Here is a 25,224-nt window from a genome sequence, read left to right as displayed (position 1 = left end):
AGAGTATACAGGAGTGTATGACTTCATGTGAGAAATTTTCTTATACGTTATTGATTTAATCATTGACATTAAGAAGATATAAATTACATAAAAGCTAATACTGAAGTGTAATGTTCAGGACGAAGTGTTATGGTGATGATGGTGATGACTTTGATGTATTGCCGAGAACGAGGTGCTGACAGGAAAATGATCCCTGAGGTAATGCTGGTACCTATAGTTCGTTCACCTTAACTTGGATGAGATTTTCATCTTTTGTAGCATTTATCCTGTAACTGGCACAGTATACAGGTTAAATTAGTACTGTAGCTCAAGAATAGATCATTTTTCATAGCACTTCATTGTGACTAACATCATATCTTTGGGTTAATCATTTCTTGCGGTTCAGTGTTCAAGGTTGAACAATGGGGATTTTTGTCCTTTTGCAGCTCCTGTACCTCAGTGGCAGAATATGACAATACTGTGGCTCAGCGTCTTTTCCACAGGACTTATTCGTGACGAGTACCGTATTCTAGTCTTAATCTCTAGATACAGCTCAACATTCAGGATGGAGACATGGAAGTTTTACACCTATGATTTTTTCACCATATTGTGGCCGAGATTTTCGTCCTTTAACTGGTTATTGAATGTTGCTCAGTGGTGGAATAAGGTGCCAGTAATACTTTGGCTTTGTATCCTTGCTGTTGCACTTCTTTGTCACTGACATCATGTTTGAACATTATTGGTACAACTCAGTATTCAAGATGGGACGGTGTTAATTTTAGGCCAAGTTAGAGTGAAAAGAGTATACTTAAATTGAACAGAATATCATACTAACCTACATATTGGTATGTTCTTTGCAGCCTGGGGCCGTGTGTGCAAGGAGCTTGAGATGGACAAACAGAATGGTCATGATGGTAGAGGTGAGCATGCTGCCTCAGTGTACATTATAGTAGTAGTAGTAATAGTAGCAGTAGTAATTGCAGCAGTAGTAGTTGCTGTAGTAGTAGTAGTAGTAGTAGAAATAGTGGTACAGTAGTAGTAGTAATACAGCTTTAGTTGCAACCCCAGGCCCATCTGAATGTGGACCCAGTGGACTGCAAGCCAAACTTGCCCATCTCTTGCACTTCACCATTCACCTTCCATGGGATGGGGAGGGACGTGAGCGATGTTTGTATAGCCAGGCTGTGGAGAAGCTTCATTATATTGATGCCACCACATTGGTCTACAGGTTTAGAATATGGTCCTTCCACATGGCGAGACGTAGCGTGGGTGGTAGTCTCAGCCCAGACTGTTTCTATAGGCATTTGGTAATATGGTTAAGTAGAATTGGTTTATCAGTATTAGTTTAGTCTCAGGCCAGGCTGTAACTACTTGGTTCGGTAAATGTGGTTGAGAAGAATAAGTTACCATAACTAAACATTAACTGGATTTCCCTCCTTGCAGGAAATGGAATCACATACTATAAGGAAAAGAGCGAACACCCGGCACTACAAGGTTAGTCATGTATTTTGTGTTGTTACATCAGCTGTTGTTGTTGTTGTGTTGTGGCCCTTGGCTAATTTGAACGTGAACGAAGTGCAGACTGATGTTGTTCTGCAGTCCACCATCCTCCCTTTGAGGGATGAGGATGGAGTTGAGGGACCTTTGCACTATATCATGCCCACTTCAAGGCTACTCTCTAGCAATGGACTGTTGTTGTTGTTGTTATTGTTGTTGTGGCCTCATGTAGGCCGAAGCTGCCCGTCACTTGCCCGCCACCATCCTCCTTTCAGGGGATAGGGAAGTATTTGAGAGAAGTTTGTATAACCAGGGGGTTGAACCAACCATTTATATTGGTACCACCACTTGATGGCATCCACTTTCAGCACATTTTATAAGTTAGGAATAGGGTTATGATGATGATGGCATTTCCAGTTTATGATGGTTCATTATTTTATTTGATTGATCTCAATCTTTTTTGATGTGCCTCTTTCAACCCTACCCTCATTGTTGACACCTCTCACCCTCCACTCCCAGTTGTCATCCTGTGTCCTCTTTGCATGCCCAAACCGTCTCAATCACACCCATCCTGATCATTCTCTTTGTATGTTTAAGCCTACAAATAAACTGTTCCACTCTCTCACTAAAAAACTGCACCACTTTTCCCTCCATGACATTTAATCTACATCTACCATTACCTGCACCTTAAAAGTCTTCCTTTGTGCCCAAGTCCATGTACAGTACTTCAGCGTAGGATATGCTATGATTTTGCAGCCTTGTATCTGATGTATGTTGTTGTGTTTCTGTTTTGTACTGTAATGTGTCAGACTTCATATTTCTGATGTGTGTCATGATGTTTCAGTTGTATTGTTGAAGATTAGGTTTCTCATGTACAGGGTGGTCTGTACACACCACCACCAGAAACTCACCAGGCATATCTTATGTGTTGTGGGATGGCGCAGTCTGCTGGTGTGGGTGAAGGTGTGCAGTGGAAGTAGGAAATGAATAATGGTGCAGGGTAGACATTGATAAGGGCTCAGCCTGCTTGTGTAGGCAGTGTCTGGCAGTGGGAGTAGGAAATGAATAAATAATGCAGGATAGACACTGATAACACCAACTAAGGAGTCCTCTCAACACGAGAAATTGCACAGTAGAGTGGATGAGGAGCATTATGTATGAAGTGCCTCTGTATATTTTAATGTTTCAAGACTGTATTTGTTATGGGTGTTGTGATCGCTATATATTAATCACCCTGTACAGTGGGTTCTCCCAATATGCGAACTTGACTCAGGAAAAAAATAAATTTTTTGATATGCAAAATGCCAATCCATCATCTGAAACCAAGAGAAAAGCCTGTTCCTGTTCAAAATGGTAGTATCTGAAACCACCACCAAATGGGTGATCGGTTTCCTTTTGTTTGCCTCTCTTGGCGTCTCAAGTCAAGTTTCAAGACTCACAGTCTGTGTCTGCCCGTGTCGCACTTCCATTTTTGGCATTGTACAAGACCCATTCTTGAGCATCTGTTACATCATGGCCCCACCGCTTCATTCCAAGAATATGAGGATCATTTTGGAACTGAAAATGAAGGTTATAGAGTTGAATAAGCAAGGTAAAAGGGACTTAAACATTGGATGTGAACTTGGCTTAGGTGAATCGACAATGAGGAACATTCTTAAGAACAAGGAGCAGATTTTTACAAACTGTCAAGACTTATGGAGGTCACGTAGACGGGCGCAGTAAGGTTGCAGTTATACAAATGGAGTGCTACCTAGCACAATACTTGCACAGTTCTATTATTATTATTATTATTATTATTATTATTTTTTTTTTTTATTATTATTTTTTTTTTTGAGTAAAAGTCTTTCTTAAAATGATAGTCAGTAAAGGGGAAGTACTGTACTGTAAATTACCAAGATGGGTGAGGTGTCAACTATATACATTATTTCCATTCATTCAATGATTTCTAATGTGCGAAGTTTCCAGTATGTGGCCCATTTTGTCGGCCATATTCTCGCATACTGGGAGACCCCATTGTATATTGTATTGTTTCAGAAACTTTTTATCGGCTGCAACAGCGAAGCTGGTATAGTTTTTAATTTGTCTGTCTGTCTGTCTGTGTGTGTAGCTGTTTGCATGATAACTTTGCAACCACTCAAGATATCATCACAAAATTTTACAAGTGTGTAGTAGGGAAGAAAATCTCCTACGAGTTCAAAATTGGTGAAAGTAGGTCAAGGTCTGTGTGTCTGTTAGTATGATAACTTCCCAACCGCTCAAGATGTCATCACAGAATTATACAGGTGTGTAGTAGGGATGAAAATCTCCTGCGAGTTAGAAATTGGTGAAAGTACAGTAACTCAAGGTCAGGGGTATATTCCGAGCAGCACTAGATATGTATCGGTTTGTGGCTGGTGTAACTCTCACCTTGGGGGGGCCTCTAGTATTTAATGTGGGCAATGAGAGAGCTTGGGATCGAGGAGTGGCTGGGTAGGGTGGCTATGTCTATGTATGTCAGTGCTCGCGCCCAGGTAAAGGTGAATGGAGATTTGAGTGATAATTTTTACGTGAATGTTGGTGTGCACCAGGGGTCAATTTTGAGCCCCTTGTTGTTTATCATGGTATTTGAAGCCCTCTCACATGACTTCAGATATGGACTTCCGTGGGAGATGTTGTATGCTGATAACTTGGTGTTGATTGCAGAGAATGAAAGGGAGGCAGGGGAAAGATTTAGGAAGTGGAGAGATGATATGGGGCACAAGGGCCTAAGAGTAAATGCAAATAAAACAAAAGTGATATCTAGGGTTGGTGGCAGTACTGTCAAAGAAGAGGGAGAATGGCCATGTGCAATTTGCTACAAGGGCATGGGAAGTAATTCCATCTTGTGCAGTGTTTGTGATAAGTGGATGCATAAGAGATGCAGTGGTTTAGAGGTAGACTGCAAGATAATGCTGATTTCATTTGTGTGATGTGTTGGGGGGAGCAGGTGGAGATTGCCAGGTGTGAAAGGATTGAACTTGTTGGTGAGTCTCTTGAGTGTGTGGAAGAGTTTTGTTATTTGGAAGACATGTTATGTGCTGGAGGTGGGGCTGGAGCTAGCTCTGTGGCTAGAGTGAGGAGAGGTTGAAAGAAGTTCAGGGAGCTGTTGCCTTTCCTGACATTGAGAGGGCTCTCCTTCTGTGCTAAGGGATCTTTGTATGCAGCATGTGTTAGGAGTGTAATGTATGGTAGTGAGACCTGGGCAGTAAAGGAAGTGGATGTTTGCAGGCTCAAACGTACAGAAATGGCAATGATTAGGGAGATGTGTAGTGCGTCCCTGAGTGTGAAGCCTGGGGGGACTAGGTTACGATGGAAGAATTTTGAGGTGTAGGATGGGATTCAGTGTATTAGGGTTGTGATGAGAGAAGTAGATTGAGATGGTTTGGGCATGTGGAGAGGATGGGGAATAAAAACTGGGTACAGAAAGTGAGAAGTGTTTATGTTGGGAGTAGGGTTGCACGAGGTAGACTGAAAATGACTTGGAATGAGGTCATTGAGTATGACCTCAGGGATAAGAGACTGAATAGGGAAGCTGCCAGCATGGAGAGCTGCCATCAGGTGACCAAGGCTGACGCATGCAAGCATGTTGGAGCCTTCAGAACCGAAGTGAAACAAAACAAAACATTGTATATGCATCAGCCTGTTTTTTGTCATATTTGAAGACCGTATTTCTGAAGCATGTTTCAATATTTCAGATTTCAAGCCGTTCGACTTGGAGGCCTGGTGGGGCAAGCGGATCTACCAAAACCTCACCCAGTCCACCTAAGCCAACCACACACAGGTGAACTGGGGAGTCGGCCCAGTACACTTACCCGGTAAATTTACATATATATATATATACATATACAGTATATATATATATATATATATATATATATATATATATATATATATATATATATATATAAAATCTTTTTTATGTATAGTTTGAATGTGAGTCTGAGGTCCCAGTATGTAACTATCTTGGCACAGATGAACTGGGTATATTGAACGCAGTTTTTTTTTTTTACCTTTCCGGTCCCATCACGTACTGGGGTATATTCACTTTATTCTTGTCAGTCTGAGATGTATTATTTCATCTTTGGAGAGCTTTCTAGTGAATGGGTTAATGAAAGATGTATTTGTTTAGCCCCTCCAGGTCAGAAGGCTCCTAATCAGGGGCGGTCATAAATAGCACCCTGCTAGCAACTCATGTGGTAATATCTTATGTGTTAGGGAGATGGCTCAGCCTGGTGGTGTGGGTTTGCCAGTGGGAGTAGGGGAATGAATCAGTTTTGCAGAATAAACATTGGTAATGGCTCAGTCTACTGGTGTGGGTTTGCCAGTGGGATTAAGACATGAAGAAATGAATTAGGATAGACTTTGATAATAGCCCAATCTACTGGTGTGGACGTGGGTGTGGCCGTGGGAGGAGGAAATGACCACTGTAAATACTACAAGATAGGCACTGATAGTTCCAGCACTGAGCCGTCCCTACAGCATGCAAGAAATCACTGGGGAAAATGTAAGTTGAGTGTTACAATTGGACCACCCTGTATTTGCATGTAAGTAACAAGAATATCAGTGGAAAATAATGTCATGGGATTGAAAGGGTAAATAGTGCCAGGTATCCTCACATTTGATATAGTTTTTTTTTTTTTTTTTTTTTTTAATACATAGTTTGCCTGTGTATCTGCATGTGTAGCTTTTGAAGCGATGCAGAGCTAACGATGTGATCCACTCCAGTTGTGTTATTTCATTATGTGAAGTGCAATGCACTTCTGACAGGTTTTATCTTGTTATGTACTGTATCTGTTGTAATTGGTTTTCATCTGACTGAACTGTACTACACTCACAACGGGAGTACTAAGTTGTGGTTGTGTGAAATTCCATAAACCTTTGTTATGAGGTAGGAATGAGTTCCTTGGTTACTATTCAAATTATTTTTTCAGTTTGACTGCAGTTGGCCATCAGCTCAGCATACAAAGATCCCTAATCCTTTTCACCTTGTGTTGGCCATGTGTAATCAGAGTGGAGACTGCACTATACTAGTAACCAAGGAGACTGAATGCTGCCATGTAGCCAATTCTCATAAATTTTCTTGCAACCACAACTTAGTATTGAAGTTGTAGTAGCGGCTGAGTTCTACCAAGTGAAAAAAAAAAAAAAAAAAGGACTATTATTAAAAATGTCAGCATGTGTTCCTCTGCCTTGACCTGTTTGCTTAGTATTTTATTCTGGTCCAATCAAGACTAGTTTATTCTGCTGAGGGAATTTCTAGCAGCCAAGTGTAGTAGTTGGAGCACCCCAGTTGTGTCAGGACTCCAAGGTAGTACCTCCCAGGACGGTGGTAACCACTCACCTGTTGCCTTTTGACAGGCTAAGGGTGCTACACCTTGCCCATGGGTGTTCAGGGGAAGGAGGCTGGTCATGTACTGGTAAATGTATTGGACTGCTGTAGTCTAGCCTCAGGCCCCTACACCTGAAACTGTCAAAGGTTCTTGAGAGTTTTCATTACCCTGACTGCTAGAATTTCTCATAGCTGAACTGAATCACCTTGGGGTGGCCAGATGAAAAATAAATTAGTACATCCTTAGAAGATGGAAAGGTCAGGTAACTGTTTGCAGTTCAGCTTTATGTAATGTTTCTTCACCATTTTTACTGTCAGTATTGGAAGTGGGTGGTAGAGGTGTTCAGCAGGCTTGTATATTTTTTAATCGTAGACATGTTTAAATCAGAAAATAGAGGTGAGATGATAAGAGTAGTTTTCCCATTGTTTGGGGAATAGAGCTTTAGAAATTTGACTAGGCTAACCAGTACAGTATATTGTCTTTGTAGTATTGATGACGATGATGATTATGTAGCATTCCAGACGTAAGGGAAAACTTAAAAAAAACAACAAAAAAACTGACTTGTTACAACAATTTTCATACTCCTTTTACTCTAACTTGGCCAAAATTTGCCCTCTCTCCATCTTGAATGCTTGTTGTAAGTAGACGTGAACACTAGATTTTGCTGTTATTCACAAAGAAAGGCGATGGGAAGGATGTAGAGCCACAGCACCATCTTCTTTTTTCCATTGGCCTATGTGAAACAAGCTGCAAAAGGACAAAAATCTGGGCCAAGTTAAGGTGAAAAGGGTATATTAAGAATCTGTGGCATGTATCCAAGAGTATCTGAAAAAAGTGAAACAGACTTTGAAGACCCGTATGCTGGTCACCTCAGGAGGCTGTCTTGTACCTCTGCCTTAGTGATCCCTAGCGTAGTACAGCTTATTATTTCAGTGCTGGAGGGGGATGCCTTCTCTTGATGGCACTGATATGCCTGGGTGGATCCACTGCCTGGTTGTACAAACATCCCTCAACTCCCTCACTTTTCCCCAGAAGGAGGAGGGTAGACTGTGTGAGAAGAGCAACTTGAGCCTGGAGTCCACAGGGTTCACGTCCAGATGAGACTGGGGCCACAGCAAGAGCAAGAACAAGAATAACAGCAACAACAAATCTCTTTCACATTGACATAGATTGCAGAAATACCATACAAGGATATCTGAACATACCAGCTTGCAAAATAAACTGGTATGGAAGTGGTGCAGGGGAGCCTCTGTAGGCGATGAAAGTATGACCTTTAGACCTGTTGCTTAAACCTGTTGACTCTGATGATGTCATTCATATTCATTCTTACTGTCTCCTGATGATGCTATTTACCTTAAGATAAATGTTTTGAATTGGAGGTTTTGGATAGTCTTCATTTAATACTCCCTTCTAAAGGTCTGTCTTAAGATGATGAAATTGTCTGTAAAAGGTAAGCTTGGATTGTAATAATATGTCATTGAACTGAAAGAAGTTGAGTCATTCATATGCCATAGTGTCATAAAGGCATCAGTGTACATACTTGCCTGTACATGACACCTCTTGGTGACTGAGAGGGGTGCCTTCATGTGGTGGCACTGGTATAGCTGGGTGGCCCCACTGACTGGATATACAAGTGTCTCTTACGGCTCTCCCAGTCCCCCAAAGGAGGATGGTAAACTGCAGGATGGGGGCTACTTCAGCCTGCTGTCCACCAGATTCACGTTTCAGATGAACCTGGAGTTACAAATACTACTACTACTACTACTACTACTACTATTTTTCTTCCTTTCCCTGCCAGCCTTTTTGCTGTAATGGTGTCTCCCATTAATTTCTTTCTATTTCTAGACAAGTTTGGTATTTTTAGAGAGAACCTCTAACTATGAAGGGGTTAAAGAAGACTTTATCTAACTCCTCCACTTCAAAAAGTCTATCCAAAAGTACATAAAACTGTAGCAAGATATAGAAAAGATGACATTGGATTGAAGGAGCCAAGCACACAGTAAATTGAAAAAAAAAAAAAAAAGTATAATATATATATATATATATATATATATATATATATATATATATTAGCGATACTTTCATGCTGTGGGAAGCGGAATCTAATGATGGCCAGCAAAACCAGAGTGATGATGTGCATGATTTATTATTGGTGACGTTTCGGTTTTATAACACAAACCATCTTCAGACCTAAAACAAAAATAAAAACACACAAACTAGAAAATAAACCAATATATAATTTTCTCATCTTCCACAGAATAAAATTTCATATGACCTGCTCTGTTCCCTGTTATTTTATTCTGTGGAAGATGAGAAAATTATATATTGGTTTATTTTCTAGTTTGTGTGTTTTTATTTTTGTTTTAGGTCTGAAGATGGTTTGTGTTATAAAACCGAAACGTCACCAATAATAAATCATGCACATCATCACTCTGGTTTTGCTGGCCATCATTATATATATATATATATATATATATATATAAATAAAAGAATGTTCTATGGCTAACTGTAAAGCTTTTTTTTTATACTCTTTTACTCTAGCTTGGCCTAAAACTGCCATCTCTCCATTTTGAATGTTGGTTTATAACAGTAACACTGGAATATGATACAAGTCACAAAGCAGTGCTGTGTATAGGATGTACAGCAGTAGCATTGTCTTTTTCAGTCCCCGAGCTAAGTGAAATAAACTGCAGAAAGACAGCAATATGGGCCAAGTGAAGATGAAAGAAGTATAGTTCCCCCATTTTACAGTAGCAGCTGTAGGGAAGATATTGTAATATTTTGGAAAACATTTGTAGCATTTATCGAGGATTTTCTGTGTCTCGCATTCTACTCGACAAGCCTTTTGATGCTCATGATCAGCATAGTACTGTACAGAATCTCAAATCCGAAATGCTTGATTCCAGAGGCTTTATGGTAAGCGGAATTCTTTGGAAAGAAGAATCATGAGAGAAAATACCTGCAATATAAAAAATAGCCTACAGTATCATGAACAGTACTGTAAATACAATGAAGTTACCTATATTAAGTGTTATATCGTCTGTTATTATACTTGTCCACATATGAATGATGTTTTCAAATATGCATTGATTGTATGGGGACAGGCGACATCAACACACCCGTATTGCAGGAACATATGTTTGGGAAGTTGAAGTTTTTGGAAATTGGATGTTCGGATTTGGGAAGCTGTACTACATTTTGTCACACATTTGGTTTTGTTCTGAAGTATGTGAACCTAAAGATCAAAAATATTTAGTAAGAGAAATTTAGTAAGTTAAAAAAAAGATTGTATAATATTCGATATGGCACACTTACCCAGATTTCCCATTTCTCGAGGTGACTCCCAGCCCTGGATGTGAAAAGTGCGGCAGGTTTGTGTGAAGGAGAAAGTACAGTAACGTGTGTACTGTACAGTATTTCTCTCGAGTCTACTTGCTATGCAGTACAAACCCAACGTATATGCCAACTGAATGACAAGATTATTACTGGCCCTATGGAAACCAGCTATTTTTTAGATTTACGAGCAGACATGACTGGTTGGAGCCTCGTAACTTTTGTATAGGTATGTACTGTGTCAGATAGGTGAGTGTGAAGCTATGTGCAAAATGTTTTTTGGCCTATCTGGTGGAGCCAGAAGTGTGGCTCATTCAGTTGGGCAAAATGTGGTTAGTATATCATTTTATCAATTTTTTTTTTTTCGGTCTCTGGACCCTACCTCACCCCACCTTTGGGTGGGAGAGGAGGACGGCATGATGATGATGATGATGGTGGTAGCTAATGAAAAAATTATGTATTAATTATCTAACAGTAACTACAGTAAAGTATTTTATATCAGTATCTTCTCTTCTGCATTGTTTATGTTGGAACAGGTTTATCAACATCCTCTTATTGCCTGGAAAAATATTTTGGAAAGTGGTTGTTTTTGGAATTCTGATGTTTATATTTGAGAGTTTGTACTATGTTAAAATTACTGTGCACAAAGTGAAGTGGTTCTGTTTTTTCAAGGCCCTGTACTTTGATAATTACGTAATTTTAAGAGCTTTTGATTCCTTGCTGGAGTTATATGTATCTCTGTCTATATTTATGTCTATATATGTTTTTGTTGTTATCAGTGGTTCTGGAGAGGGCTGTCTTCCTGTGGTGGCACTGATATAACAGGGCGGCTCAACTTCCTTGTTTTACGAACGTCCCTCAACTATTTCCCTGTCCCTCTAGGAGAAGGATGTTGATCTGCAGGAGAAGGGGAACTTAGACCAGGTTCACAGTTCGGATTAACCTGGGGCTACAGTTCCTACTACTTCTGCTACTGTTATTATCAAAATTGTTAATATATTTGAGTTTTTATAGAGCCACCCATCATCCATTTAATTATATACATGTAAAATCACCTCAACTTGCAGAGTACAAGTCTTCAGTTCATGCTGGTATGAGTACCAGTGTATAAAGGATGCTCCATATAATTTTTTAGAAACTTCAAGAGGTTATTGGAGGGATTATTTTGAGTGACAAGTGCAGTATCAACATTGTCCAATTCTCCTTTGCTTCGGAGCCACAGTTACTGGTGGCCTTATGGGTTAAAATGGCCACCTGTATAATTAACTCATAAGCCTGTCAATACTTGTTGCTCCATAGTGGCTGAGAACAACCTATATTAATTTATATTTTTTTTTTTTTTTTTTTTTTTTTTTTTTTTTTTTTTTTATAGCCCGAAATAAACCCATGAGTAACCCTGTGAAGTTTCTGAAAAATCTTGCAAGACACCTTATGTGATTTTTTGTATCATCCAGATAATGTATATAGATTGTTCTGTAATATTCAGGTTCAGTAGAGGACACCTTCATGTGGTGGCATCAGTATAACCTGTCATCTTTACTGCCCAGTTGTACAAACATCCCTCAATTCCCTCCCTATCTCCCAAAAGGATGATGGTGGATTGCAGAAGAAGGGCAGCTTTAGCCTGCAGTTCAGTGGGTTCACATTGAGATGATCTTGGGATTGGGTAGGAGAAAGAACAAGCTAACAATGAGAAAAGATGTCCTCTGCTTCATGAGGTTTAGTGCATAATATATGGGCAGGGATGAGGACTTTTATCTATTTAAATTACATATTGCATTTGTTATAGGAAAAGAATTTCTAGTGATACCCCTCCTGCAAACTGCAGTACAGTATAAGAACAGAGCAAGGTCTGTTCGTGCATTTTATACCTTTGGTTGTGACTGAATGGATTATATGTTCAAAGTATACATTGTTGAGAATGAAGAATTGCAGTATGGCCAGAATATACACTGTTGAGAGTAAAGAAGTATGCATTGATCATGAGGAATAATACTTGTTGTGAATACCTGTACTGTAATATAATTGAAAAGTTGATGTGACAGCTGAGACATTGTTAGGTTGTGTATGTGTGTGTGTCTGGAAACATTGTTGAAAGGTATACAATAATACATTGTATCTCCCTACTTTGAGGCTCCAGAGTAAACCCGGTACTACATATCTGTTATTAATGAACGTACACCCCTTTACATGAGTCATTCCTTTTCTGTATTTGAGAAATTCCCTCAAATTTGAATTAAAAAGTTTGTGGGAAATAAAATGTCATGCTTCTGTCAGCACAGCACCAAACAGCCAACATTTGGACCAGTTCATTGTTCTAGCGATGGTGAATTACTAAGACTTCCAGTGGCACGCCCAATTGTGGTTTTTCAAAATGAGGATGATCTTGTGCACCTCAGTGAGCTGGGCGCTGTTCATCAGTTATCTTTCTTCCTTTGTTCATTTCCCTATGTGTCCTCTGGATTATACAATAGATTCCAATTATCCATGGGAGAGCTAAGTTCTGTTGAATCTGTTAAGAGTCAAATCTAAACCTTTTTCTCATCAAGAAGCTGCAATCTAGAGGTGTTATAATGCATTATTAAGCTGTTGCTGCTTTTCCAGATAAAATTTGTATTGCATATGAATATTGTCAGTTCTTATTATAAAGGTACAAGTGTTTTTGAACACTTGTGAATTTGAAAGAATTAGTACTGTACTGTAGTTTAGAAAAGTATTGCATCTAAAAGCAATCTGTATACAGTTGTCAAGCAGCAGGTAAGCAATACATTACTAGGGAGGTTGCAGCAGACCCAGAAGAATTGTTACATTGAACATTTACTAGAGTGACTTACTCAGTTCAGTTTAAATTTTTAAAGAGACTGCTTACAGCATTTGCTATAACTGTGGGTAAGTTGTTGTGAAGTGAAGTAAGACTTCTCTGTCTAAAGCCAGACGCCATAATCCCATAAGGGGTGGTCGTTTGTCTTTGAGTTAGTCGTTTTATGAGGAGGGGCACTAACTCTCCACCAATCCACTTGCTGACACGTAGGGAACACGTATGAGTTGGTTATATGGTTACCATTGAGCAGTTTAAATTATTTCCCGGTTTACAGGAATCCATTTGGCTTGTCATTCAATGTAAAGCCATCTGAAAAGGAAAGAGGAGTAATTAGTGATAGGAAAGATGGGAGAAAAAGGAAGAGAGAGGGCAGATACAGAAAAAGAATGACAAAGGTGAAAGAAGATGTAGACAGAACTACATGAAGTGAGTGAATGATGGTTGCCATGATTCATTAAATACTGAATTTCATATTAAAGCATTTACTTATATATATATATATATAGATATATATATATATATATATATATATATATATATATATAAGGGTTATAACTTTTTTTTCAAATAACACGTAGCCTGTATCATAAGTTGATGAACTTTTGTTTAAAAACAAAGAAAAAAAGCCCTTATTCCTATCAGTTTAATAAAAAGGTTACCCCCAAATCAAAAAATGGATTACTGTATATTCAACATTACCACATGCAAGTTTTATCACTTTCTTTATCTTTATATAGATTTTTTTTATAACTTTATAGACTTGCACAGAAAATTTTAGAACTTCAGAACTTTCTAGAACAGTTTGTAATGTTCTAGTATGGTTTAATATTGTATAGAACTTTCTAGAATAAATATTATAAAACAGGATGCAGTTTTCACCATCTAACAGTTGCTGTCACAGTTTGCGGATGAACAGTCGGCAGAATAATTGCTTAGTGTGTTACTGTTATATATTAAATATATATACTTTTTCATATAAGCATGATGTCGCACAAAAGAAGTGATGCTGTACTGTTGTACGGAAAAACAAGGATGTCTGGACCAATAATTTGGTGCAGTTCCAGCAGTCACATAGAGGAAGAGGAATTGTACCTTTAGAAGAATCTTCATGTGAAGAAAAACGCAGAATGCCAAACCAGATGCAAGTTGTTGGACGATACCAGTTTCTTGGAGCTAAAATCACATTAAGAAAAGAATGAATAGTCAAAATTTCCGAAGAAGTTACAAAATTATGGGAGAATAAATTGAACTCTCCACATGTGTCACATCAAGCAATACAAGCAAAGCTTGTAAAGGTGCTAAAATGTTACGATGAATGTGTCAAGAGGGGAAAATATGATGCCCTAAATAAACTTTTTGATATCACAAAAGTAAATGGTCAGTGGGTATCCACTGAAGATAAACAACTCTACCACCTGCAAGTGCAAAGCAAAGGAGAAGTGGGGTACTCAACAGGTCAGGTTGCAAGTAAGGAAACCATGCACCCTTCAAAAAGACGAAAACTGCCTGATGAACCTACATTGCCATCAACATCTTATGATCTTTCATCTAGTGGTAGTTGCACCGAATCTGATGACAGCGAATATAAGGATGAAGATGAGACTAATCATCCACCAACCAGAAAACACAACAGAAGTAAAGTTACAATTAACTCGGAACAGAAGAGATCCTCGATAAGTCAGGATGGAGAGATGACAAAGTTTTTGTACCGTTTAACATGAATGTTTAGATTCTTTGAAGAAAAAGGGCATTTTCCTTTGATTAACTTTCACAAAATTCCAAATATCAGTAATGCGAGGTGGAATTCAAGAGTAATTCTCACTATTCTTGCATTCATTCTTATACCTACATCAAGGAAAGCTTTGGAGAAGATATGCAGATTCATTTTGTACGAGTGGGCAGAGTACTGGTTAACTAATCAGATGTACTGGGTGTTTCAAAAGTCCCTCACTAATTTGATTTTCAATTTTCATGTAATTGACCAATGACGTTCATCTTGTGGTAAACTCATACACAGTAGTTGAGAGTTTTTTTGAGGCTACAGCTGAAGTTTTGCACCGTTTTCTTCTGCTACCATGCTGACTCTAGAGCAGAGGTGTACAATTGCTGCATGGCAGGAGGTTTTTCAATCTGTGGTTGAAATGCAGTGATGACTCTGGGCAGTCTGCGGACAGCATTATGCACCGGATAGGAACACCATCGTCGCCACCCGCCAGAAGTTTATGGAGACTGGATCCACTAAGGACAAACCCCGATCTGGAAGACCTCGAAGTGGGCGGAGCGAGGAGAATGTCAAAACTGTCCGTGAGGCTTTTGCTCAGAGTCAAGGAAAGTCCATTCGGCGAGCAGCTGTGGAATTGAACACCAGCATGGTATCTATCCAATGGATTTTGTGGCTTGATCTCAAGGTGTATCTGTACAAGATCCGGGTGGTTCAGAAGCTGGAACCTCAAGACTACGATTGCCGTGTGGATATGTGTGAGACTGCTGCATCGCTACGAAGGAGACCCATCAATCCTGGAGTGCATGTGCTTCAGTGACAAAGCTCTCTTCCACCTTTCTGGTCGCGTCAATTGCCACAACACCCACATCTGGGGAACTCACAATCCTGTGGGAATCCGTGAACATGAAAGGGACACACCAAAATTGGTCGTCTGGTGTGCCATCTCCTCAGCTGGGCTGATTGGTCCATTCTTCTTCCGGGATAAAGATGGAAATTCCGTGAACATCAACAACTATCTTCATATGTTTCAGGGTTCTGCATCTCCCAGCTGTCAGCTGTAGCTGACATGCAAGAAGTCATTTTCCAGGAAGACGGTGCCCCTGCTCATTACTCGTGTGAGGTTTGCTCATTTCTGAATGAGCAGTTCCCAGATCGATGGATTGGTCACCGTGGTCCTATCGAATGGACTGCTTGCTCACCGGATCTTACACCATGTGACTTCTTTTTGTGGTGCTACATGAAGAGCAAAGTGTATGCCACCAAGCCGTGAGACCTCCCCACACTATAAGAATGGATCAGGAATGCATGTGCTCGTGTTACCCCCGAAATGTTGTCCAATGTCGGCCAAGAATGCGTAAAATGGTGGCTCGCTTGTTTAGAAAAAGGCGGTTCCCACTTTGAGGTGTACCAGTGACTTTCCAGTAGGTTTTTGAAGCCAAGTTTGATGCCACCAAAATTTTTGTGAATCGTATACTCAGCAATTAAATTGTCATTTGGTTCCTCATATAATTGCAATTTTAATAAATTTTAAAAAATAATGAGGGACTTTTGACACACCCTGTTCAGTGAAAATGACTTTTAAGAACTTGTGAGAAATATTGAAACCTTACAAAAAACACTAAACTCATCACAGAATCACTGGATGCAGGAGCCATCCTTACTCAAGATACCAAGAAGTAATCAGTGTGCAGAAAGTGCAATCAAAGTGATGCAGGAACCTTATGTTGCCTGCAGAAACAAAGCCAAACTGCAACTTAGATATATTCTAGGTAATAAACAGTGATTTTAAGTATTTATGCATTTTTTTATTTTTATTATTATTATTATACATGTAATTATACACTTGCAAAAATAATTTTTTTTATTTTGGGGTGATTTGTTTTTAAAACTGAGAGGAATAAGGGCTTTTTTTCTTTGTGTTTAAGCAAAAGTTCATCGACTTGAGGTACAGGAGCACGAGGTTGTAAAAAGTAATAACCCTAATATATATATATATATATCCTCTCCTCCATCCTTCTTTCCTTCCATCCTCTTTTGTCTTCCTTTCCTTCATTCTTTCCTTGTCCTTCTGCCTATGGGTAACTTTACACTTCCTCTTCTGTCTTTCTTTCCTTCATTCTTTCCTATTCCTTCTGCCTGTGGGTGACTCTACACTGAGTGACAAGCCAAATGGTTTCCTGTACACCAGGAAACCATTTACTATTTTGGGTGGTAACCATGTAATCAAATTTTGGCGCCTGGTGGTTTAGTGAGTAATTATTGCGCTCCAATCGGATTGAGCCGGTGAAGGTTTATATCCAAGGGATGGTTGGGGTTGATTGCTCATGTAATGCCACTCAGGGATGAGTGAGGCTGGTCACTCTCATCTTAAATGTCGGGACCAACTGCCTAGCCCCGGGCTCCCACGCTCCTCATGGGGCAATGTAGGATTGGATGATGGATGGATGGATGGATATATATATATATATATATTTAATATATATAAATATAAAACATTATTTACGGGCCTCAGAGTAGTGAATAACCATGTAGGTGTGATTCTGAATAAGAGCAAAAGCTGGTGTTAGCATTTAAAGGGAATGTAGTACAGTACTGTATTTAATCGTGTTGCGAGGCTCCATCTGCTGCTCTGCTCCATGTCAGGACTCCATCATGTCAAGTGTCAGTTGGGAATGAAGGGGTGGCCTCCCCAAGGAACTAACACCTCACCAGCCATCTTTGTAATCACCGTTTACTGTCAGCACCACAACGACCTTTTACAGTCAACAGCAGAAGTTCATCCCTTGGGTTATATTCTGAGTTGCTTGGTAGATTTCTTAACTTTTTTTCATATGTTTATTTTGCACATTTCATCTCAGTATGGTGCTGGAGAGAGACCTTCAGATGGTGGAATTGTTTAACTAGGTGGCTCCACTGCCCATTTGCATCAACATCTCTCACCTCCCATCCTATCCACCAAAAGGAGGATGGTGGGCTGTAGGAGGCAGACAGCTTCAGCTTGCTATCTTCTGGGATCATGTTCAGATGAGCCTGGGGTTGCAACTGCTACTACAGTATCTTAGCATCCTCTTCTATTTACTGATGCAAGCTGTGTTGTTACTAAAAATATATAAAAATACCACAAGTGAGAAAGTCAAGGTGTAACAGGCATAACAAATGGTTAAGAAAGGGGTGCTGACAGTGTTGCTTAGAAAACATTTCCTTACTTGATGCTGTTCACCTCAAGAAGGTGAAAAATTGTCATCTCCATCCTGTATGTTGAGGTGAGACAAGATGAACACTAGAATTTGGTGTTAGTCACAAAGAAGCTCAATGGGAGGATGTTGAACAGTAGTATTGGCTTGTTTTGCCACTGAATTATGGAAAGTAAGTTGCAGATGGATGAAACTCTCACTCTGTGGTTCATTCGTTGTAACTAGGCGGAGATTTTTGTCCATATAGAGCCCATTTTTCATAGGTTAGTGGAAAAATAAGGCAATAATGTGGTTCAGCATCCATATCACAGTACGTCTTCATGACTAGCAACATGTTCTAGGGTTAATCTCTTGTTGCAGCTCAGCATTCAGTAGGAGAGATGGCAGTTTTCCTCGAGTTAAAATGAACAGAGTACAGTATCGTTGACTCAGCAGGCTAATACCACACAGCCCAATGGAAATGAACCTCTGCTATCAACTGTATTGCCATGCTTAGGCTGTATTATTGACCCCTTCAGTCCAATGGTGTATTTTGTTCTTGGGTTACTTTGCTGGGTGGTACCCATATCACCAGTTGATGCTTGGTGATCAGGTGGGATAGGGACCCAAACTAAGTGGAGCCAGTAAGGGTTTCCATGTAAGAGGTGGTTGGGGGTTATTGCTTGCTGTACTGTAATGCCACTGAGTGGCAAGTGAGGCAGGTCACCCCTGCATTACATGTCAGGACTGAGTAGTCTAGCCCCAGACCCCTATGATCCCGATGGGGCAAAGGAGGACAGGATGAGTGGATGCGGACAGGTGCAGCTAAGGGGGAAATATCAGGTAGTGAACGGGTCAATGAAGGCTATAATATCTAACTCATCCGATTTGAAAAAGTCAGTGATAGGCTGAGTAAAATCAAATTGAAGACTTCAGGAATGAAATAGTATACCATTGTAGTGAAGGGGTAACCCCATTGGATTTTTTTTTTTTAAGCATATTGTTGCTGTTACCAGACTGTTTTATTCAGCTCAGGAAAAGTCACTCATGTTAGTTGTTGGAGTTGCAACCTCAGGTACATTTGAATAAGAACCCTGTGGGTTGTATGCTAATACAGTATTGCCCTTCTTCCACAGTCCACCATCCTCCTTTCAGGGGAGGGGAAAGGGGTATATTAAGGTTATACTGTACCTACAGTAACCCCTCCAGTTCAAAGAATCTATCCTAAGCTGGACAAAATTATCTGGTAGCTGCAGGGTAAACTAAAAGGATATCTGTTGGATCCAGGGGTTTAAACTGACAGAGCTAATGTGTGGACAGGCCCCCAGATTTTTTTTTACAAGATTTCTGAAGCATGTGATAATAATGTGAGAACACGTCTGACATTTCTGTGTCATCGCTGACTGCACTCTATAATCTGGGATGCAGGCTGATCACACCTAACAATTGCAAGTGTTATATAAATGTGATGATGGTAGAATGTGTATGACCATTCTACATCATGGGAGGCAGGCTGATACAGAAATGACTGGTCAGTAATCAGGGGCATACTCACACCTTAGTGCACCCAGTTTTCATAATACTGCCATTGCCACTAAAGTTTTCTGAGAACTCAAGCTTCCATTAACAGTACTGTATATATGCAGTTTATTGTTTGCCCTACCACCAAGCAAAAATTTTCTGGTTTTACAGGAGGGGATGTATTTATAAACGATCCTAAGGAGTTTTTTACAATAAGTATAATGTTATGACCTGTTGTTATATTTTTTTTTATCCATTTTCAGCTGTTAATGATTTTTTTTTTTTACCTGTATTGTCACTTTTGTATTCACTCATTTGATTGTAAAGTGTGTGTTATCTGTCTTGATTGTATTCTGAGTGGCTTTGGAGATTGTGTAACACCCTTTCTTTAGTGGTTTATTCTGCACATTACACCTTGGTATTCATCTGCATGTTATTGATTGAAACTGTGTTAATATTAAATCATTGTAAATAACATACAAGACCATTACAGTATACGTTTGTGATTGTATGTGATTAATTGTGGACATTTCACCTCGGTATCCACCTGTATGTTATCGATGGAAACTATTTCTGCATTAAAGCAGTTTACATAACAGAAGATTGTTACACTGTAGTATGCATAATAAATACAAAAAGAATGGATGTTACAAAGGCTCCATGCCACCTAGAATTCAGCTCCTTGAGTGAAGACAAATGTATATATAATTCAAATGTAAACATCGCTTAATATTTAAGGGAGTTTATAAATACACCCTCGGAAGACAACACCAAGTGAGAGCAGTTCCTTGGGGATGCAACCCGATCGTTTAGTCTGTGATATTATTTTGTTTCCTCTTGTGGGGTTACTCACAAATTGAGACAAGGTATTTTGAACCAATTTTGATGCTGGATATATTTGCCCTGACATAGTTTGTACAAATATAATCTAAAAAAAAAAAATGGTCTCTTATTTTTACCCTTCTTTTTGGCAGTAATGCAAATGCCTTTCCAACTTCATCCTGCAAGTTCTGTTATCACAGCCATATCCTGTGTAGGGGTTCCTAAAGGGAGCAAGGCAGCATTGGAGATGATGATGATGATGATGAATCTTGCTCTGCTTTCCTTTAATTAAACAGTTGTGAGCCATGTACACAATATTCTTGTATACAACATTCTAAAGAGTGTTGGGCACTGAATTTCACATTACTGGGTAGTGGTAGTAATAGTAGAACTAGCACTTTGCAGCTGCAGGATCACCTGAACAGTGGGTTGTAGGCTGAAGCTGCCCATAGTGATCCACCATCCCCATTTCTAGGGATATATATGAGTTGAGGGCACATGCTCAGCTATATTGGAGCCACCACAGCATGAGTGTGTCCCTTTCTAGCACCACAAATGAGTATATATATTATATATATATCTATATATATATCTATATCTATCTATCTATCTATCTATATATATATATATATATATATATTGTGTGTGGTCAGTCTTATTTATGACAAAGTACAAGTTCCTTTGGAAGATTGTATCAGGGTTAGCAATAAAGTATCAAATACAGGTTATTTATTCTGTCTCCATCAGACCAAATATTCCGTTAGTTTTGTCTTCTGACCCAGGCAACTTATTTCAGTGGAAAAGTTGATGTGAAAATGAAAAATTGTGCTTTGCAGTCTTCCACGCGACTGTTCACCGAGGCCTGAGATCGTTCAGAGGACAACGTTATTAGTCTAGCATGTCCGTATGCAGTTACTTCAGGATAAGAACAAGACATATTTAGGGCAATGCATTCGTCAATATATGGGCGTTTTACAAGCTTTCGAAGGGGTGGACATAGGAATTCTCAATCGCTCCCATTCCAGTTCATGGACTGATGATGGGACACTGCTATTGTGGTCCTTTGTGGATTTAAGCTATAAAATATATTTTTTACTTCATTGTTTAATTACTACAACATTAGGAGCCGAAACGATTTTGCGAGAAAATTGCTAAAGTTTCCCATTTCTTTGCTATCAAACTGTGAAACTTAAGTTAAATGAAAACAAAACCTGTCATACAATAATTCTGCTTTAAGATATTTAATATCGAAGCCTGTCTTCAGAAACTAATATATAGGATGAAATGGTGCATGCATGAAGAATGGCTCACAGCAAAAAAATACTGAATACCAATGTATTACTAGATAAAAGCACTTCTGAGGAAACGTCGATGCTCTTTTCTTTATTTTGGCGCATGAGCAGTTGGAGTCGTGGTACCTATAGTTTTACTTTTATTGTATCCTGAAGCCAGGGAGAGGGAGGACGTACGATCGATTTCACCGTCTAGAAGTTAATTATATTGTCATTGGTGTTGGTGCTTCTCTTCCAGCACCTCAGCAGATGAAAATTTAAGAATCAAGGTAAGCAATTTAACATTTCCTCAAAGCTTTCTTTTCATCCATGTTGTTGCCACTAAGAAAATCTGGACGTCGGAAAATTCTGGGATTGACAGCATCCCTGGTTTTATTGATCAGCTGTTTTGTGTTAGCGCTGGTGGAAGGGAGTAAAGAGTGGGTATTAAAGGCATCTAGGTAGTGTGGATAGGCAGGGAGTAATAAGGACTGCCATTAGTGTTATTCAGTGTACGGTAAATCATGGGATAGAGATGCTGTGATCCCCCCTTGAGCTTGGCGTTAGTTGTTTGTAATCAATACATTTTGAACGTGTCATAGCGTCGATCAGGAATGATCATATCTCTGTCTTGAATGCCGGGATGTGGAGAGAATAAAACTAGAATATGATAATGATGAAATGTGGAAAAGATGCATTGCCTAAAGCGGTTTGCTGCCAGTAACTGTAAAATTACCATCTCTAGCGTGAATGTTTGCTCAGTAGGAAGAGTTTGATACTAGAATATGGTGCTAGTCATGAGGAAATGCTGTAGAATGGCTGTAGAGCTGTAGTATTTTCTAATTGTTTGGTTTAGTCATCAAATTTCCCTCTCACCATCTTCACTGCTGTGCTGTAACCAGATCAACATTAGAATATGTTGCTGATCATAAAGAAGTGCTGTAGAAGGATGTAGAACCATAGTATTGTTTTACTGTGCCATTGAACCACTGGATATTGGAAGAGGACAAAAATCTCAGCCAAGATAAAGTGAATGGACTGGGTTATGGACCTTCAATGCCTGTTGGTGCTTTGATGGGGGTGTTACTTATATTAGATTACAGTCTCCCAAATCCAAAAAATCCGATTTCCCCAAACGTTCACTTCCCAGAGTATTTTTTCATGCGTAATTGAGATGATATCAGTCCTTACACATTTGTTGCATATTTGAAGACAGTGTATTTGTGGACTAGTATAGCAAATGATATAGCTACGGTATTGCAGAAATGTACATGTTACTGTACTTCATTACATTAACTTCATGGTACAGTAGGCTATTTTTTACATGCTTGTAGTTACCATTATGATTCTGCTAAGCAAAATATATAATTTTCTGTAAAGACACTGGACCATAGCATTTCAGATTTAAGAGTTTTTTCTGTATTTCTAAATCACACCCATAAATGGAGAATAGAGTATGGTGTTCTACAGTCATATCACCTGTAACAGTGGATATAGTTATTTATTTATATTAACTTTTTCTGTTAACTTTAGGTCTGGAATTAGCATATCTCTGGCTTGAATGTGGAGATGTAGCGAAAGATTAAAACTAGAATATGGTGCTAGTCATGAAGTCCTGTATGCTTCTTGAACATTGTCATCTTGTTGGATCTCTGATTTAATACGGTATTTCTTAATGCTGACATCCGTTCCTTGCAACACTGCCACCATGTTTTCAGCAAGACCATGTGACCTAATATTCATTAAGTTTAAATAACAAGGCCTTTTTCTTGTGTGGTCCATGTGTAACACCACTTCCACTCAGCTGGGTGATTTCGTGTATGGTGTGGGGACGGCTTGTTTGGTGTTATCAGTATCCATCCTGCATCATTTATTCCTTCCTTCCTTCTGTTATCAATATCTGTCCTGCATCATTTATTTCTTCTTTATTCTGTCATCAATATCCATCCTGCATCATTTATTCTTTCCTTCCTCAATTATCAGTATCTATCCTTCATCATTTATTCCTTCCTTATTCTGTCATCAATATCCATCCTGCATCATTTATTCCTTCCTTATTCTGTCATCAATATCCATCCTGCATCATTTATTTCTTCTTTATTTTGTCATCAATATCTATCCTGCATCATTTATTCCTTCCTTATTGTCATTAATATCCATCCTGCATCATTTATTCCTTCCTTATTCTGTCTAATATCTATCCTGCATCATTTATTCCTTCCTTATTCTGTCATCAATATTCATCCTGCATCATTTATTCCTTCCTTATTCTGTGATCAAAATCTATCCTGCATCATTTATTCCTTCCTTATTTTGCTATCAATATCTATCCTGCATCATTTATTTCTTCATTATTCCATTATCAATATCTATCCTGCATCACAACACATAAGATGCCTTCAGGTCAGCTCTTGTAGAAGGCTATGTATGGATGACTTTTTTTTTTTTTTTTTTTTTTTTTAAATGCGAGGAAGAAGGAACCAAAGGCCATGAGCCCTCGGTAACAGTTCCCTCAAAGAGAAAAACTAAATACAATACAATACATCACAGTACTCTTGGTGTTTTGTATCATCAGTCACCAAACTCTGGAATACTCTTGCTGATGATGTTGTGGATGCGGAGAGTGCTCGGGGATGTTAAACTGGAGTTACTGCATTTTTGCTTAGTAATTGGTTCTTGGCTATTTGTGCCCTCCACTGGGACCCTTTGGAGTATACCGGTAGTGTATAAGGTAATAAGCTTGTTGCCTCATTAGTGAGGCTCACAATTAGTGTCTTATAATGACTCATTCATTCATTGCCAGACGCCATGTATCCCAGACGGGGTGGCCAAGGGCTTAGAGTTAATTGTTTTACAGGGAGGAGCACTAATCCTCCACCAACCCCACTTGACACATAGGGATGCCAACAGCATCTGGTGTTCCCAGGCGGTCACCCATCCAAGTACTAACCAGACCCAGCGTTGCTTAACTTCGCTGATCGGACGGGAAGCGGTGTACTCAACGTGTTATGGCCGTTTAATAATAACAATAATAATAATAACAATACTGTAATAGTAACAACAACAATACTTATAATGATATGGTATATTCTATCTGTCTATTGCCAGACACCACAATCCAGTAAGGGGTGGCTATTTGACTGAGTTATTGGTTTTATGGGGAGGGGCACTAACCCTCCACCAACCCACTTGTTGACACGTAGGGAGCACGTATGGGTTGGTTATATGGTTACCACCCAGCGTTGTAAATGGTTTCTTGGCTTACAGGAAACCATTTGGCTTGTCACTCAATGTAAAGCCACCAGTAATGGAAAGAAAAGCAATAAGAAGTGACAGGAAAGATGGGAGAAATAGGAAGAGAGGAGGGCAGGCACAGAAAAAGAATGATAAAGGCTAAGGAAGAAGTAGGCAGCACTACATCAAGTGAGTGGATGATGGTCGCCACCAGCTACCACTATGTTCTATTTTACTAATTTATTTTCAAACGTGCTTGAAATCACACGTCGGGGGAACTACAGTAATCCTTCGATTATCCAGCGTAATAGGGCCAAAGGCATGTCCAGGCATTCTTGTCTGTGGATGTCTTATAGTCAAGACGTGCCTATGTGCTCCCACTTTACTGACCATGCAGTTGCAAAACCCTGGTGCTTTGACTAACTCTTGTGACATCCTATATTCAAGCTGCTTTACTGTATTGTATTGAAAAGCTAATGGCCTGTCAGTGCTCATGTTCTAG

The 25,224-nt window shown here is 39.3% G+C and overlaps 1 protein-coding gene and 1 non-coding gene across 2 annotated transcripts in view; one reads left to right on the top strand and one right to left on the bottom strand.

The window, feature by feature from the left end:
• LOC145397625 (mapk-regulated corepressor-interacting protein 1) overlaps positions 1 to 7,926 on the top strand; it is a 37,751-nt gene extending 29,825 nt beyond the window's left edge. Inside the window, exons 4-7 of the mRNA XM_080270665.1 lie at positions 840 to 899; positions 1,423 to 1,473; positions 5,190 to 5,309; positions 7,857 to 7,926. Of these exons, the coding sequence (XP_080126791.1) occupies positions 840 to 899; positions 1,423 to 1,473; positions 5,190 to 5,260 (182 nt within the window). The 3' untranslated portion in view covers positions 5,261 to 5,309; positions 7,857 to 7,926. The remainder of the gene's footprint in view (positions 1 to 839; positions 900 to 1,422; positions 1,474 to 5,189; positions 5,310 to 7,856) is intronic.
• Positions 7,927 to 24,389: 16,463 nt separating this feature from the next.
• On the bottom strand, positions 24,390 to 24,508 carry LOC145397708 (5S ribosomal RNA). The gene has a single exon (XR_013897023.1). It is a non-coding gene; the product is annotated as a 5S ribosomal RNA (ribosomal RNA).
• Between the last annotated feature and the right edge of the window lie 716 nt (positions 24,509 to 25,224).

The sequence above is a fragment of the Coenobita brevimanus genome, chromosome 42 (genome assembly GCF_032717465.1).
Source record: "Coenobita brevimanus isolate Jiangsu-jjx chromosome 42, ASM3271746v2, whole genome shotgun sequence".
Taxonomy (NCBI): Eukaryota; Metazoa; Arthropoda; class Malacostraca; order Decapoda; family Coenobitidae; genus Coenobita; species Coenobita brevimanus.
The sequence above is the reverse complement of the archived record's forward strand: the minus strand, read 5'-3'. Positions and strand labels throughout refer to the sequence as shown.